Here is a 16,771-nt window from a genome sequence, read left to right as displayed (position 1 = left end):
TCTCAGGCTGGTGTATAATAAAGGTTCCTCTCAGGCTGGTGTATAATAAAGGTTCCTCTCAGGCTGGTGTAGAATAAAGGTTCCTCTCAGGCTGGTGTAGAATAAAGGTTCCTCCCAGGCTGGTGTATAATAAAGGTTCCTCTCAGGCTGGTGTATAATAAAGGTTCCTCTCAGGCTGGTGTATAATAAAGGTTCCTCCCAGGCTGGTGTATAATAAAGGTTCCTCCCAGTGTGGTGTATAATAAAGGTTCCTCTCAGGCTGGTGTATAATAAAGGTTCCTCTCAGGCTGGTGTATAATAAAGGTTCCTCCCAGGCTGGTGTATAATAAAGGTTCCTCCCAGTGTGGTGTATAATAAAGGTTCCTCTCAGGCTGGTGTATAAAAAAGGTTCCTCTCAGGCTGGTGTATAATAAAGGTTCCTCTCAGGCTGGTGTATAATAAAGGTTCCTCCCAGGCTGGTGTATAATAAAGGTTCCTCTCAGGCTGGTGTATAATAAAGGTTCATTCCAGGCTGGTTAAGGATAAATAGGTGCCTCCTAGGCTGGTAAGGATAAATAGGTGCCTTGCAGGCTGATAAGGATAACTAGTTGCCTCCCAGGCTGGTGTATAATAAAGGCTCCCCCCAGGCTGGTAAGGATAAAACTCATACATGCTGCTAAGGGAACCTAGGTGCCTCCCAATAGTAAAGGCTCCGTCCAGGCTGATAATGATAAATAGGTGCTTCGAATAGGTGCTAGTGTCTAATTAGTAGCCTTTATCAAAACAAAAACATGGAAAGTTTGTTTACATTTTTGTATAACAATCATTGATTTATAAAGAATTGATATATAAAGATTTCTCCAAAATCAAATCAACCTTGTGGATTTCCAAGTGGGTAAAAAAAGATCTTCATCAGCATCTTTTCCTTTTGATGTCAATCTTAAAGACTCTGCTATAAAGTACAATTATCAACCAGAGAGCAGATGCTATTATTTACCGACTTTATTAAAAGAATACCACCGGTGTCCACAAGTGTTTGGAGGATATATTTCAGGTGAACTTGTTAATACTGGCCAGACGATGGCGGTGTTGGACCGTGCATTATTAGTGCAGAGGTGAAGGATTTCAACATGTTATTTACTACCTACCTGTGAGTAATTTATCAACTATGGATGAAGCAAAGGGGAAAAGTCCTGTTCTGCTATTGTCATGATGTTTGTTAATTTATTCATATTAATCAACTCGTGTTTTTGTGTATAGGCTAATACTATTTTGTTTGGACAAAATTTAAATTCCAAAAGCACCAAGTGTATGGCTATTACAGTGCACTGTAAAGAATAACGCATGACTGTAATTTGGCTTCTGTAGGTATGTATGTAATGAGCATGAAATTAACATTATCGCATGTCCATCTCAGAGTCACCCCGTATTGCGAAGCAGGTCACGAGGAGGTTCAAGAGCATTAATTCACTCTAATAGGCTTATTCCAAGCCAGGACAGCCAACCTGCTGCTGTTACCTTGTCCTTATATCCACGGCAACATTCTATTTTAATATGTTAAACTAAATTGCGGCGAGAAATGGTAGAAACGTTCGACGATATCTCGAGGGAGTAGGTATCCTGTACCAAATACAGTTAACCTTAGGATCAAATGTTTTAAGTGGGACACATGGGCCTGTTAGATAAACTGTCGGGATGGCTGGGGCTGAAGAAGAAAGAAGTGAACGTGTTGTGTTTGGGACTGGACAACAGCGGGAAAACGACCATCATCAATCAACTCAAACCCAGTAATGTAAGTCCACTGACATGGCCCAACTATAATATAGGCCATTGACTTATGTATTTGATTGCGCTGTAAATTGTAACTTGTTGATGTGATGTCCTACTGTAGCCGCGCGCGGGCCTGTCAGTGGAAAGCTGTCAGTGGAAAGAGACGGAGTTTTATACACTATATTGAGAGTTAGCTGAGACAGAGATGTTGCTAATGTATAAGAGCTGTGAGTGTCATCGCATCGATTGCACTGCAATCATCCACCGATTGCTTGTTTTCAGCAAAGCTTATTTGGCCCACTCTCAGACGACTGGAAACATGTTAGTCAGGTAAAGGTCAGTACAGCCTATTTCACCCTATTTTACCATATATTTTGACAAAGTTAAGTTACTGTTTTTTTGTCTGTGTTTGTTATTGTGTGTGTGTGTGTGTGCGCGCGTGCCTGCGTGTGCCTGTGTCTCTGTCTCTGTGTGTATTACAGACCCAGACACAAGACATTGTCCCAACTATTGGCTTCAACATAGAAAAATTCAAGAGTTCAAGGTAGTAATTTACTTCTTATGTAAACGTTGTTTAACTTAGTGAACCAGATGATAGTAATAAGAATGATATTATTTGATACTTATTCTATTGTGTATGTTGATCGGTAACATGTATGTTGTGTCTCTACAAAGTTTGTCCTTCACAGTGTTTGACATGTCTGGTCAGAGCAGATATAGAAACCTATGGGAACATTACTACAAGTAAGACTTTACACCGGCAATGTTTATCTAAAACTGCCTCATGTGATAACACATGTTGAGCCTGTGGTGCCTTACCTCTGATCTTAGAGTAATCAAGTATTGCCTGTAGAGCAGTTTTAATGGTTACACAACCTTACCCCCCGTCTCCAAGTAGTAGTTATTAGTGATGTAGAGATCAGATTCAGTGTTGTTTATCCTGTTTCCTGTGTCCACAGAGAGAGTCACGCCATCATATTTGTCATCGATAGTGGAGATAAATTACGAATGGTCGTTGCCAAAGAGGAGCTGGATACTCTTCTCAATCACCAAGGTCAGAGATTGAGAGCAAGAGAGAGAGGGGGAGAGAAAGGAAGGGGGGGGGGGGGCAGACAGACAGAGAGCCAACTGTTTTTTCACCTGTTCTCCTGCATTCCTGCTCCCTCCAGACATCCGCAGCAGGAGGTTGCCAGTGCTGTTCTTTGCTAATAAGAGTGACCTGAGAGAAGCCATGTCTTTAGTCAAAGTCTCTCAGCTGCTCTGTCTGGAAAACATCAAGGACAAACCCTGGCATATATGGTAAGACACAACTCTATCCTAGTCTCACACACACACACACACACACACACACACACAAGAAGGTACAGACACATACAGTGATATTGGGATAGGTTACTAGCTTCTGTCCATCTGTTTTAGTGCCAGTAATGCTGTAAAAGGAGAGGGTCTACTGGAGGGGGTGGACTGGCTACAAGGTACAGTACTGTGTGTGTGTGTGTGTGTGTGTGTGTGTGTGTGTGTGTGTGTGTGTGTGTGTGTGTGTGTGTGTGTGTGTGTGTGTGTGTGTGTGTGTGTGTGTGTGTGTGTGTGTGTGTAAATTACTTTTTGTAATGTAATTTTGACACCAATAGTGAATTATTCTGTTTTGTTCCACCTTACCCATAGAGCAAATTGCACAGTAAGTATTATGTGAACTCACATTAGTTTATGTCACTGTGGTGTACTTGGTGAAGTACAGATGGATGTTGATTAGTTAGGAACAGGGGAGACTGTATTTAGTCTTAAACACTGCAATTATGGTATAATGTTGACATATGGGTAATGATGATTAAACTCCCCTATTCTTAACTCTCTAGTGCCGTACTGTTATAGGTGTTTTGTGGAACTTCAGGTCTTATTGTTCAGGCTGTTCGTTTTAACTTTAATCTCATGAAATGTCCATATCTTTATAAACAGATCATATCAAAACAATGAAGACTTGATGAAATAAAATGGATGAAATGCTTATGAAGAAGGATCGTGATGGGGAGAAGAGAGAGGCCTCAGTGACTACAACATGGCTCCTCCAACTGGGTGTGTCTTTGGTTATCTGATGTCACTATTTATACGGTGCAAGGGAATCACTTGTTTCCTCTTTCTATTTGTTACTCTGTCATGATGCCTGCTGTATGATACTGTTGTAAAGTGTTGATGTGAAGTGTTGCTGAACAGCTTGTTGCAGTGTAGAAACTACCCTCCGAGATTGTTTGTGTGTTATTCAGTGTTACAGCACGTGGTGTGTAACTGTGCTGTCTGAATGTGGAAAGATATGATTAATTTATTCTGTTGTAACATTTTTACCCTCTACATTTCTGAGCTGTACTTAATGCTTGTTTTTTTATGCCATTTAATGTGCTGACTGTTTTTCAGACATAAACTCAGCAAAAAAATAAATGTCCTCTCACTGTCAACTGCATTTATTTTCAGCAAACTTAACATGTGTAAATACATAATTTTCAACAACTGAGACATAAACTGAACAGGTTCCACAGACATGTGACTAACAGAAATGGAATAATGTGTCCCTGAACAAAGGGGGTCAAAATCAAAAGTAACAGTCAGTATCTGGTGTGGCCACCAGATGCATTAAATAGTGCAGTGCATCTCCTCCTCATGAACTGCACCACATTTGGCAGTTCTTGCTGTGAGATGTTACCCCACTCTTCCACCAAGGCACCTGCAAGTTCCCGGACATTTCTGGGGGGAATGGCATTAGCCCTCACCCTCCGATCCAACAGGTCCCAGACACGCTCAATGGGATTGAGATCCGGGCTCTTCGCTGGCCATGGCAGAACACTGACATTCCTGTCTTGCAGACAATCAGCATTCTCATGCTGGACAGTCATGTCAGGATGAGCCTGCAGGAAGGATACCACATGAGGGAGGAGAATGTCTTCCCTGTAACGCACAGTGTTGAGATTGCCTGCAATGACAACAAGCTCAGTCCGATGATGCTGTGACACACCGCCCCAGACCATGACGGACCCTCCACCTCCAAATCAATCCCACTGGAGAGTACAGGCGTCAGTGTAACGCTCATTACTTCCGAGGATAAACGTGAATCCGACCATCACCCCTGGTGAGACAAAACCGCGACTCGTCAGTGAAGAGCACTTTTTGCCAGTCCTGTCTGGTCCAGCGATGGTAGGTTTGTGCCCATAGGCAACGTTGTTGCCGGTGATGTCTGGTGAGGACCTTAGTCCAGCCTCTCAGCCTATTGCGGACAGTCTGAGCACTGATGGAGGGAATGTGCGTTCCTGGTGTAACTCAGGCAGTTGTTGCCATCCTGTACCTGTCCCGCAGGTGTGATGTTCGGATGTACAGATCCTGTGCAAGTGTTGTTACACGTGGTCTGCCACTGCGAGGATAATCAGCTGTCCGTCCTGCCTCCCTGTAGCACTGTCTTAGGTGTCTCACAGTACAGACATTGCAATTTATTGCCCTGGCCATATCTGCAGTCCTCATGCCTCCTGCAGCATGCCTAAGACACGTTCACACAGATGAGCAGGGACCCTGGGCATCTTTCTTTTGGTGTTTTTCAGAGTAAGTAGAAAGGCCTCTTTAGTGTCCCAAGTTTTCATAACTGTGACCTTAATTGCCTACCGTCTGTAAGCTGTTAGTCTTAACGACCGTTCCACAGGTGCATGTTCATTAATTGTTCATGTGTCATTGAACAAGCACGGAAAACAGTGTTTAAACCCTTTACAATGAAGATCTGTGAAGTTATTTGGATTTTTTACGAATTACCTTTGAAAGAAAGGGTCCTGAAAATATATCTGTTTTTTTGTTGTTGCTGAGTTTATTACACCAGTCAGTGCTAAATATATTCTTATATATTGGGATGTTTAAATGAAAACAAACGGCTTGGTATTTTCTTGATTTGTAGTCTCTTCCTGTGGATGACAATTTATCTTTCTATTTGCTGGATCTTTATGATCATTGATCTCACATAGTGAGAGGAGATAATAGTGAATCAACACTGTAGACCCCAAAGTCCATTTTAATAATTTATGCAAAAACAGATGAGTTTCAGCTTCCATCAACACAGAAGCATCAAGTACAATCAATGCATCATAACCGTTATACTGTACAAGTTGAACACCTTTATGAAATGCTAATAAATAGTTGCAAACTTAGGTTAATAAATCTATAAATATAATGAAATACTCCCTTTACAGGATACCAATATTTTAAAGCAGTTCATTTACAAAAGTATAAATAAGCTGTATAACAAAAGTATAAAAGTGTAATGATGTGAATACTGTTGACAAAGGGAGAAGAAACCCTTAATTATCCCTATCGTCTTGGGCTATCTTCACTCCTTTTATATCCCTCTATCTGCTCAAACACAAAACTTCAGATCATCATTTCCCTGACAGTGTCCCTACTCTCTCCTTTTCTTCTATCTCTTATCCCCTCACCCCTTTATCTCTTCAGCCCCTCACTCTCCTTTCTCTGTCCTCAAGCCTTCTTGAGGAACATGTAGACTATCTCAGTGTGGAAGTGAGCGTTGGCATTCAGGAGGCTCTGGAAGGTCTCCATGTCCTCATGACGGTTACCTGAAAGAGAGGGAGATTACTGACAGTACAGACAAAGACCATATGGCTATCTGGGACCAAACATAGTGAACCACTTGCCCTGCCATGTCCTCACCTGCCATGACAACCTCGTACATCTCCATGGTAACCTCTGAGAACATGTTCTCAACGCTCTGGATGAATGACCACCTGTCTGACGGCGACAAGAACACCTGGCACACCTGCTGCACCATCCTCACCGACCAGTTCATACAGTAGCCGTCCTTCTCACACACCTACAATACACACATATAAACATAACTATAACACACACAAGCATTTCGCTACACCCGCAATAACATCTGGTAAATATGTGTATATTTGATTTGATTTGAATAGCCATCCTTCTCACACACAAAGATGTGTACTGACCAGTATGAGGTAGACAAGGAGTCGTGAGATCTCAAAGAGGCGTCCGTTGAGAGCCTTGCTAGCCAGAATACTGTAACACAGACTGTTCCCACACAGGATCAACAGCCTGGCCACGCTCTCTACATGCCACGCCTGGGGGAGCACTGGGGAGACCAGAGAGATGTGATGAGCACAACGAATACGCTGTGTGCACCTGAATAAAGGTGTGTGTGTGTGTGTGTTAAGATATGGTAGCCCTTTCGTGCAGTCAACGACGAAAAGTGCCCTCTTTCGCCTCACGGGTGGAATGTTATTAATATTTTTCATAATTTCATAATTAATAAATATTATTTATTTCATAATTAATAAAGATAATTTTTTAAACAATGAAAATCCAGTGTTTCTATGTCAAACAGTTTTGTTATATTTCAGTCTACTGTGATGTATATAAAGTGTAATATTTGGATGCAAACTCAGCTCTATATCTGACATGGTACAGGTGTCTTCTTTTTTGTAAGCCCATGTGCGTGAGGTAAATACTTTGTTTCAAAGGCTACCAAGAATCACACCGTGTGACCGTGATTTAGCCCACTACATTAAAAGGTTAAAGTGTGTGTACCTGTGAGTTCCTCCAGTATGGCCAGTACGGTGTCAGTGGTCCAGTCTCTAGCCTCCAGGTCACTGTGGAGCAGGATCACAGCCTTGGCCAAGTCCCACAGAGAACACTGGGCTACTCCTGCACCCAGCTGCTCCTGCCAGCCCAGAGAACCTGGAAAAAATACAGACTGTTAATACACACACAACACACACACACACTCACACTCTCTACCATGGGCCAAGGTTGGAGGATGTACACACATGCACAAACTCACTGCATACTAACCGTCAGGCAGCCGTGGTCCATAGAGTATGAACAGTAGCCTGGCCTGTGAGACCATGGGCCAGGACTGGAGGATCCTGGTGAGCCAGAACAGAGTGTCTCTTCGGCTGCTCCACGGCTCCAACAGAACCTGACGACAGAACCCACGGATCTGCAGCTCCAACCGCTGACATGCTCCTAGACACAGAGGGGAAACATTACTGTCTCTCTTTCCTCCTCACACCCTCTCTCTGAATTAGGGACAGACACCCACCTGGCTTTCCAGTAACGACCAACTCGATCTTCCGGGGAAGGTTTGTGAAGTCGCACAGGAAGTTGAAGACCCGGTGACACTCCAGCTCATCCCAGCCCGCAATCAACGTCTGTCAGTCAAACAGCAATGATCTGTTACATATCTTTTTTTCAGGAGACAGAAAAGATTTGTCTTGTGTGTTTCATAGGTATTTTTCTTTTGAAACTACTTTAGGGTCTCACCTGCAAGAAAACTCCATAGCTGGAGAAGAAAGGGCAGCCTGTTGAGGCAGTGCACTGCTCCATCATGAAGCACGGGACCTGAGAGGCAGGGAGAGACAAGCGGTCTATGTTAGTCTATGGACATCTACAACCGGTCTCTCCAACCCTGTTCCTGGAGAGCTGCCGTCCTGTAGGTTTTTGTTCCCACCATAATCTAGCAAACCTGATTCTAATAACTAGCTGGTTGATTAGCTGAATCAGGTTAGTTACACCTGTGGTTGGATTGAAAACCTACTACAGGAGGATAGCTCTCCAGCAACAGGGTTGAAGCACTAATCTACAGTATGTAGGCCTTACAACACTGAACAAAAATATAAACGCAACATGTAAAGTGTTGGTGCCATGTTTCATGAGCTGAAATAAAAAATCCCAGAAATTTTTCAAAGGCCTTGTGCTGGGGACAATAAAAGGCTACTTTAAAATGTGAGGACTATTTCTGTCTTTAATAAAGCCATTTTGTGGGGAAAAACTCATTCTAATTGGCTGGGCCTGGGTCACCAGTGGGTGGACCTGCCTGCCAAGTGGGTGGGCCTATGCCCTCCAAGGCCCACCCATGGCTCCCCAGTGGGTGGGTCTGTGCCCTCCAAGGCCCACCCATGGCTGCACCACTGCCCAGTCATGTGAAATCCATAGATTAGGGCCTAATCCTGGACTTTCTGACGGGCCGGCCCCAGGTGGAAGTGTAGGAAACAACCCATCAGCCACGCTGATCCTCGACACGGGGGGCCCCTCAGGGATGCGTGCTCAGTTCCCTCCTGTACTCCATGTTCACTCATGACAGCATGGCCAGGCACAACTCCAAAACCATCATTAAGTTTGCAGATGACAAAACAGTGGTAGGCCTGATCACCGACAACGATGAGACAGCCTATAGGGAGGAGGTCAGAGAACTGACCGTGTGGTTCAAGGAGAACAACCTCTCCCTCAACGTGATCAAGACAAAAGAGATGACTGTGGAATACAGGAAAAGAAGGACCGAGCACGCCCCCATTCTCATCGACGGAGCTATAGCGGAGCAGGTTAAGAGCTTCAAGTTCCTTGGCGTCCACATCACCAAACAAACTAACATTGTCCAAGCACACCAAGACAGTCGTGAAGAGGACACGACATAACCTTTTCCCCCACAGGAGACTGAAAAGATTTGGCATGTTTTTACAGCTACACCAGAGAGCATCCTGACGGGTTGTAACTGCTCGGCCTCCGACCACAAGGCACTACAGACGGTAGTGCGTATGGTCAAACTTCCTGCCATCCAGGACCTATATACCAGGCAGTGTCAGAGGAAGGCCCTAAGACTCCAGCCACCCTATTCATATACTGTTCTCTCTGCTACCACATGACAAGCAGTACTGGAGTGCCATGTCTAGGTCAAAGAGGCTTCTAAACAGCTTCTACCCCCAAGCCATAAGACTCCCCCCGTCTACGCTGCTGCTACTCTCTGTTATTATCTATGCATAGTCACTTTAATAACTCTACCTACATGTACATACTACCTCAATTACCTCAACACCGGTGCCCCCACACATTGACTCTGTGCCGGTACCCCCTGTATACAGCCCCGCTATTGTTATTTACTGCTGCTCTTTAATTATTTGTTATTCTTATCACTTACTTTTTGGGGGGTATTTTCTTAAAACTGCATTGTTGGTTAAGGGTTTGTAAGTAAGCATTTCATTGTAAGGTCTACACCTGTTGTATTCGGCGCATGTGACAAATAACATTTGATTTGATTTTTATTTATTTTATTTAATAAACTGATTTCCTCATGTGAACTGTAACTAGGTAAAATATTTTATTTCACAACCTGTGTTATAATGATTAACTGGTTATTTTTTAATTTTTTATGTGTAACAACTCATGCTTTACTACAGTAATTTAACAACATATCCTTATCATTCATTTCCATAACCTTATCTATCTCCCTCACCTTTCTCTGTCTTACCTGGGAGAACTTGCTATATATAAACTTCAACCTGTCCTTTGTAGGTAGCAACAGGGTACACCTCTTGAACAACAACCCTGAGACAACAAGCAGAAACAAACAACAAGGTGACACCATGACTACATCTGTTTGTCAACCCTGAATGAATAAAGACATAACACTTACATGACTAAAAAGCACTTCTAGACACAGTTATCTTGAGGTAGCCTAGAGTGTATTATGAAAAGTGCTGTGATTGACTTCATATTCCCGCCTATAGGCTGTACCTACTACCTACCCAGCGCTTTGTAGTGTCCCAGGGTGGCGGGGTCCTCTTTGGGAGGAGAGGAGGGAGAGGAGCAGTGCCGGAGCTTTTGTAGGATCATTCTGTTCCTCCAGGTCTGAGTAGAGATGTGATTCACAATGTAGCGACTGATGGCCTTGGACACCATGCTGAATACACTGATCTCAAGCACTGCAACACACAGAGGCATGTGGGTCATATCACACACACACACAGCTGGCTAGCCTAGTAGAAGACATGACTGGAAAGACCTTCATTAGGTCAATGACAATCAACATACCCATTGACAGGCCTACCAGCCTTCCGTTCCTTCAATCTCTCCCTTCCTCCATTCATTGTATTTAAACCAGTTAGCTAGTTAGACCTACCAGAGAGTCTGTCCAGGACCATGTCAAAGACCTCTGCAGGCAGCCTCTCGAAGAAGCAGCCACTGGCCATGCCCTGACTCCGGGTCGTGATGGTTCTCACCGGATAGGGCTGGCGACGGGACCGTCGGCGGTGGAACTTCTGGGTCATGGTGAATCTTCTGGTGACTGCCGCCATCGCCACAAAACTGTCCGGCCGCTATTGACCCGAGGATAAACTAGGAATTGAAGGTTGAAGGTCATTTGGCAAGAATAATTGATTCATTTCCAAAGAGAACATCAAAGACAGCAGTCAACTTTAAGAGTGAACTACTGTAACTAGCTAACGTTAGCTGTCATTTGCCTGGCTTTACCTTTAGCTTTTGGATGCGAAAACGAATCCAACAATAGCATACACTGAGGAAACTTGTGAGCTGTCTTCAGACTTATACTGTTCTTTTTTATCATAGACTATAAAGTGAATATTTTGGCTAGCTAGCTGCTGAGAAGAAACGTTCCCTGAGGCTGAGGTAGGACTACAGACAGACTTGTTTTTGGCGACCCCTCGCGAGTGAAACAGCTCTGCCGCGAAATACTCATCTCGCGCGAAAAAAAATAACCTTCCCTTCCATCAACATTTTCTGAATGTTTTTGTGCTGACTTTACTTTTGTAATGTCATGTAAACGTGCGATGTACATTTGCCTTATCTGGCCTTATCTGCATTCAACAGGTGCTTACAATGATCAATCAAATATAAATGTCATATTTGCTGTCCTAGAAGCAGATAATAAACACCTAATTACAGACAGAGGCCCAATAGTTTCTAGCCTTTCCTTGAGTTGTGGCCCAGCACAGCTAATGGGCCCAGCACAGCTCCCTAATGCATGGAGGATTACTGTGCTTCCCCTAAGGCTATTAACTCCTCGGTACTTATATGGCATCTCCCTCTGGAGGAGATACACAGGACACATAATCCTATAAAAGAGACTGACACAGGGCAGGATGGGCTGCACTAGGCTGCTAGAAAAGCCACTGCTAGGCTACTGTATGGAGGAATGACAGCCAGATTGGGAATATAGCCTTGTGTGCCTGTCTTCTATAGCGTCCTTAGACACAAATTTAGTGAATGGGACTAAGAATACAGTGGCAGACTGTATCACTGACCATCAAGAGCAACCAGCAGATTTGGATGAGCTCACACCACATGGGATCTCCTGTATATCAGGTACTGTACTTATGTGTTACTCTGTTGTCCCATGATAAGAGCTTTATGTTTATTTATTTAAAATGTATTTAACTAGGCAAGTCATTTAAGAACAAATTCTTATTTACAATGAAAAGGCAAAAGGCCTCCTGCGGGGACAGGGCCTGGGATTATTATATATTTTTTTAAATGAATACAATATAAATATAGGACAAAACACACATCACAACAAGAGAGACGCAACACTACATAAAGAGAGACCTAAGACAACAACATAACAAGGCAGCAACACGTGACACAGCATGGTAGAAACACAACATGACAACAACATGGTAGCAGGAAAAAAAACATGGTACAAACATTATTGGGCAAAGTCAACAGCACAAAGGTCAATCAGGTAGAGACAACAATACATCACACAAAGCAGCCACAACTGTAAGTAAGAGTGTCCATGATTGAGTCTTTGAATGAAGCGATTGAGATGAAAATGTCCAGTTTGAGTGTTTGTTGCAGCTCGTTCCAGTCGTTAGCTGCAATGAACTGAAATAAGGAGCGACCCGGGGATGTGTGGGCTTTGGGGACCTTTAACAGAATGTGACTGGCAGAACGGGTGTTGTATGTGGAGAATGAGGGCTGCAGGAGATATCTCAGTTAGGGGGGTGTGAGGCCTAAGAGGGTTTTATAAATAAGCATCAACCAGTGGGTCTTGCGATGGGTATACAGAGATGACCCGTTTACAGAGGAGTATAGAGTGCAGTGATGTGTCCTGTAAGGAGCATTGGTGATGAATCTGATGGCCGAATGGTAAAAAACATCTGCTTGAGAGCACCCTTTCCTGCCAATTGATACATTTATGTCTCCGTAATCTAGCATGGGTAGGATGGTAATCTGAATCAGGGTTAGTTTGACAGCTGGGGTGAAAGAGGAGCGATTACGATAGAGGAAACCAAGTCTAGATTTAACCTTAGCCTGCAGCTTTGATATGTGCTGAGAGAAGGACAGTGTACCATCTTGCCATACTCCCAAGTACTTGTATAAGGTGACTACTTCAAGCTCTAAACCCTCAGAGGTAGTAACAACACCTGTGGGAAGAGAGGAATTCTTCTTACCAAATCACATGACCTTTGTTTTGGAGGTGTTCAGAACAAGGTTAAGGGTAGAGAAAGCTTGTTGGACACTAAGAAAGCTTTGTAGAGTATTTAACACAAAATCCGGGGAGGAGCCAGCTCAGTATAAGACTGTATCATATGCATATAAATGGGTGAGAGAGCTTCCTACTGCCTGAGCTATGTTGTTGATGTAAATTGAGAGAGCGTGGGGCCTAGGATTGAGCCTTGGGGTACTTCCTTGGTGACAGGCAGTGGCTGAGACAGCAGATTTTCTGACTTTATACACTGCACTCTTTGAGAGAGGTAGTTAGCAAACCAGGCCAAAGACCCCTCAACGACACCAATACTCCTAAGCCGGCCCACGAGAATGGAATGGTCTACCGTAACAAAAGCTTTGGCCAAATCAATAAAAATAGCAGCACAATAGGCTCTATCCATTATACAGCCTCCAACGTTCTAAATTACTTCCGATCGGGTTGATGACTTCCGGAGCGAGTTCTGCTATTGTTTTTATCATTAGCTTACTAGCTATCGCGGATGCATTTCTGACTGAAATAGTTCGCAATGGATATGTTTAAATTACAGCCCCGCGAAGTAGGTGCTAATGAACATTGTTCAGTGCCTCTGTGTTTAGTTTCTTCCAAATGTAATGATATTGTGAGCTTCCATCGTTTCCCGGTCGATGTAGAGCTCAGATAAAGGTGGTTGGTGGCAGTACGTCATGACAACTTTGCTGTCACCAAACACACAAAGGAGTGTAGTACACATTTAGTCGAAAGTGACTTTGTTGGGGGGAAATTGGGGGGCGACAATACCTAAAAAGAGGTGTTGTTCCTACTGTCTTCGCGTGGAACTGGCACATTCAAAAGAGACCTGGTGTTTGGGGAAGATGACTGCAACCTCCTGCTCCGACTGAGGGGGATGAAGAACAAGGTGCGCTGCCTATGGACTGTGGCATCTCTGATCCGGTCCAGAGCATGGGCAAAGCCAGTGTAAATGTACATGTGTTTATTTGCTAGCAGAAAAATAATAATTTGTTTATCTACGACATGTATCAATCATTTGTGTTGTAGTGAATATCAGTTTGTGTGGAGCTTGTATTGGCTTTAATTACGCAATGAGTAACAGGGTGACATCGGCAATCTTCACAATTTCACGGGTCTTTGGCTGTGGAAGCTGATAGGACAGAACACTGCCGGCTTACACTGGCCCAAAGGCAGACTCAACCAGGAGCAGGTCAGATGACATTTCCATTGTTGTCACAAGAGGGGCAGTAAGTGGAGAAAAGTTGCCATACGGTTCTGAGACGCGGAGAAGGTCCATGTCAGGCATGTATCCATTGAGTGCTTTGTAGAGAGAACTTCTGCAAAACATTTTAAAACCTTACCATCAGGTTGGAGAGATTACTATGACAAAGACTCATGTAACTTTTCCAGAAACAGCACAAGCCCGAAAGTTTTTTTTAAATGAATTAAAATATACAGATTTATAGATGACATGTATATATTTGCCCCCAGTCTTTGTCCCAAATATTTGTCATTATCATCTGGATACAAGAAAATGTTTTCTAAAATGTTTCCATTCTAGGAACCTCCAACTTACCTTATTCCATCAGCACACGAGTTAGTAGGTTGACAGAACTCTATCCCACCAACCGGACCTGGCTTCAACACCCTAATTAACAAGGATTTACTGTTACATTGGCTGAATACTTTTCAGGTGCATTTTTTTATGGATATTGATGGACTCACAAGTGTCCTTGGCTCGTGCCAATGCTGTTCTGTGTCTGTGCAGCTGTGAACTGGTGTTGCAGCAGGAATGTTTCATTGAGAGTGGTGCGCAGTCTGGTAAAGAAGGGCTACCAGATGATTGCACACAGCACTTCCTGCAACACAGGAGCAGTGGCTTTGGACCACTATCACTGGTACGGAGTGCTTTAACACCATCTGTGAAGATAAGTGAAGTGACTGAAGTGAGTAAATAATAAACAATAAACATAGTAGTGCCTAGTCTTATTAACTAGGGGCTCATTTAACTATACAGGAATAGATTGTGTCTCAATAACACAATTACCAAACAAGGTCCCTAGTATCTATCTATAACCTTCCCTACTCTCATGCTGGGCAGCTTTTCACTCTTCCTCATGGACCTGTGACAGACAGCCCTCACGGTGATCTCCCCTGTCAATGTATCTTTGTTAGATACTGTGTAGAAGACATGAATAACAATTATTTTTAGCTAGCAAATATAGCTAGCAAGCATAACTTAACCAAGCTAACTAAAATGCACACGTTCTCAGGTAGATTATGTCAACGTTACATAATTTTACGAAGTAACTAGCTATCGTTATATCTGTCACTGACTTGGTATTTACCTTCATAGTTGTCTATGTAGCTTCCTATATACATCTCGAACCCCTCTTCATTCTTGCTAGCTGGAGTCTCTGAAGCTGTTTTAACAATTCGATGTACATCATTAATATTAATTTGAGGCCTGAAGACACCTAGTAAAAAACTGCGACATAGTGGTAGTAACGTTATATCGTCGATAACAACTAAACTGACCGGAAATTACCGCACCGATAGGAAGTGTGTTTAGAACGTTAGATCATGGAATGTGCATAAGGGCTATATTGCTTAGAATCAAGGGCAATGATGACATCATTGAGGACCTTTAAGGTTGCAGTGACACATCCATAACCTGAGCAGAAACCAGAAGTTTTTTCAACACTTCTGATAAACAGGGCAAAATAGAAACAGTTAGGATAAGCTTGATATCCCCCATTAAATAAAGGACGAACTGTGGCTGCCTTCCAAGCAATGAAACCTCCCCAGGCAGGAGAGACAGGTTAAAACGTTTGGAGATAGGCTTGGCGATGATAGCGGCAGCAACCTTAAAGAAGAAAGGCTCTAAACCATCTCACCCAGATGTTTTTTGGGGGTCAAGTTTAAGGAGCTCCTTTAGCACCTTGGACTCAGTGACTGCCTGCAGGGAAAAACTTTGTAGCGAGGCAGGGGAAATAGAGGGAGAAGCATCGGTGATAGTCACATTAGAAGGGGTGGGAGATGAGGAAATGTTGGATGGGTAAGGAGGCATGGCTGAGTCAAATAGGAATCCTGACTTAATGAAGTGGTGATTAAAGAGCTCAGCCATGTGCTTCTTATCAGTAACAACCACATCGTCAACATTAAGGGACATAGGCAGCGGTGACGAGGAGGGTTTATTCTCCAGGTCTTTAACCGTTTTCCAGAACTGCTCCTTAAAGTAACTAACTTTGACCTTCCCAATAGCTTGAGTGCACTTATTTCTCATTTGCCTGAACGATAGCCAGTTAGCCTGAGTATGCGTGTGCCGAGCCTTTCGCCAAATGCAATTCTTGAGGTGGAGTAACTCTGCAAGTTCACGGTCGAACCAGGAGCTGAACCTGTTTTTAATTCTTATTTTCTGTATGGGGGCGTGTTTGTTAACAATACCACTGAAAATATCCAAAAAGAAGGTCCAAGCATCTTCGACAGAGGGGGATCAAGCTGATTCTATACCGTTTTCAGAGGCCAGTTCATGAAGGCAGAATTCCAAATTAAAGTTTTTTAGCAAGCGTCTATGACAAATCAGGACAGGTCCTTTCACTGAGCAGCCATTACGAACACAGGCTGTAAAACAGTGTTCACTAAGGTAATTACTGAAAACACCAGACTGATACCTATCAGTATTATTTGTGAGGATAACATCAAGGAGAGTAGCCTTTTCTGGGTGTTTGGAGTCATACCTTGTGGGATTGG

General features: G+C 43.3%; 2 protein-coding genes and 1 long non-coding RNA gene across 8 annotated transcripts; 1 reads left to right on the top strand and 2 right to left on the bottom strand.

The window, feature by feature from the left end:
- Window positions 1-1,357: 1,357 nt before the first annotated feature.
- Window positions 1,358-4,199, top strand: LOC109903000 (ADP-ribosylation factor-like protein 6). 6 transcript variants are annotated; one of them, XM_031803226.1, is made up of 9 exons: window positions 1,358-1,771; window positions 2,032-2,079; window positions 2,232-2,293; window positions 2,425-2,493; window positions 2,709-2,803; window positions 2,919-3,048; window positions 3,169-3,224; window positions 3,415-3,427; window positions 3,706-4,199. In XM_031803226.1, the coding sequence occupies exons 1-9, from the start codon at window positions 1,649-1,651 to the stop codon at window positions 3,737-3,739; spliced, it is 630 nt and encodes a 209-aa protein (XP_031659086.1). In that variant the 5' UTR covers window positions 1,358-1,648; the 3' UTR covers window positions 3,740-4,199. The 6 variants fall into 6 exon arrangements, with proteins under 6 accessions (XP_031659086.1, XP_031659085.1, XP_031659101.1 ...); XM_031803225.1 differs by having other exon boundaries at window positions 1,359-1,771; window positions 2,032-2,085; XM_031803241.1 differs by lacking the exon at window positions 3,415-3,427 and having other exon boundaries at window positions 1,359-1,771.
- A 1,592-nt stretch (window positions 4,200-5,791) lies between these two features.
- Window positions 5,792-11,206, bottom strand: LOC109902989 (F-box only protein 47). Its single transcript, XM_020499664.2, has 11 exons — window positions 11,053-11,206; window positions 10,703-10,917; window positions 10,329-10,505; window positions 10,052-10,128; window positions 8,071-8,148; window positions 7,850-7,958; window positions 7,600-7,773; window positions 7,336-7,485; window positions 6,738-6,880; window positions 6,442-6,601; window positions 5,792-6,347 (listed from the first exon to the last, which is right to left on the bottom strand). Exons 2-11 carry the CDS (start codon window positions 10,875-10,877, stop codon window positions 6,250-6,252), a joined length of 1,341 nt encoding a protein of 446 aa, XP_020355253.2. The 5' UTR covers window positions 10,878-10,917; window positions 11,053-11,206; the 3' UTR covers window positions 5,792-6,249.
- A 2,030-nt stretch (window positions 11,207-13,236) lies between these two features.
- LOC116355109 (uncharacterized) lies at window positions 13,237-14,943 on the bottom strand. The gene is made up of 3 exons (XR_004204357.1): window positions 14,744-14,943; window positions 14,595-14,666; window positions 13,237-14,355 (listed from the first exon to the last, which is right to left on the bottom strand). It is a non-coding gene; the product is annotated as an uncharacterized LOC116355109 (long non-coding RNA).
- Window positions 14,944-16,771: the final 1,828 nt, after the last annotated feature.

Source organism: Oncorhynchus kisutch, linkage group LG2 (genome assembly GCF_002021735.2).
Source record: "Oncorhynchus kisutch isolate 150728-3 linkage group LG2, Okis_V2, whole genome shotgun sequence".
Classification (NCBI taxonomy): Eukaryota; Metazoa; Chordata; class Actinopteri; order Salmoniformes; family Salmonidae; genus Oncorhynchus; species Oncorhynchus kisutch.
This window is presented reverse-complemented; position numbering and strand designations above follow the sequence as displayed.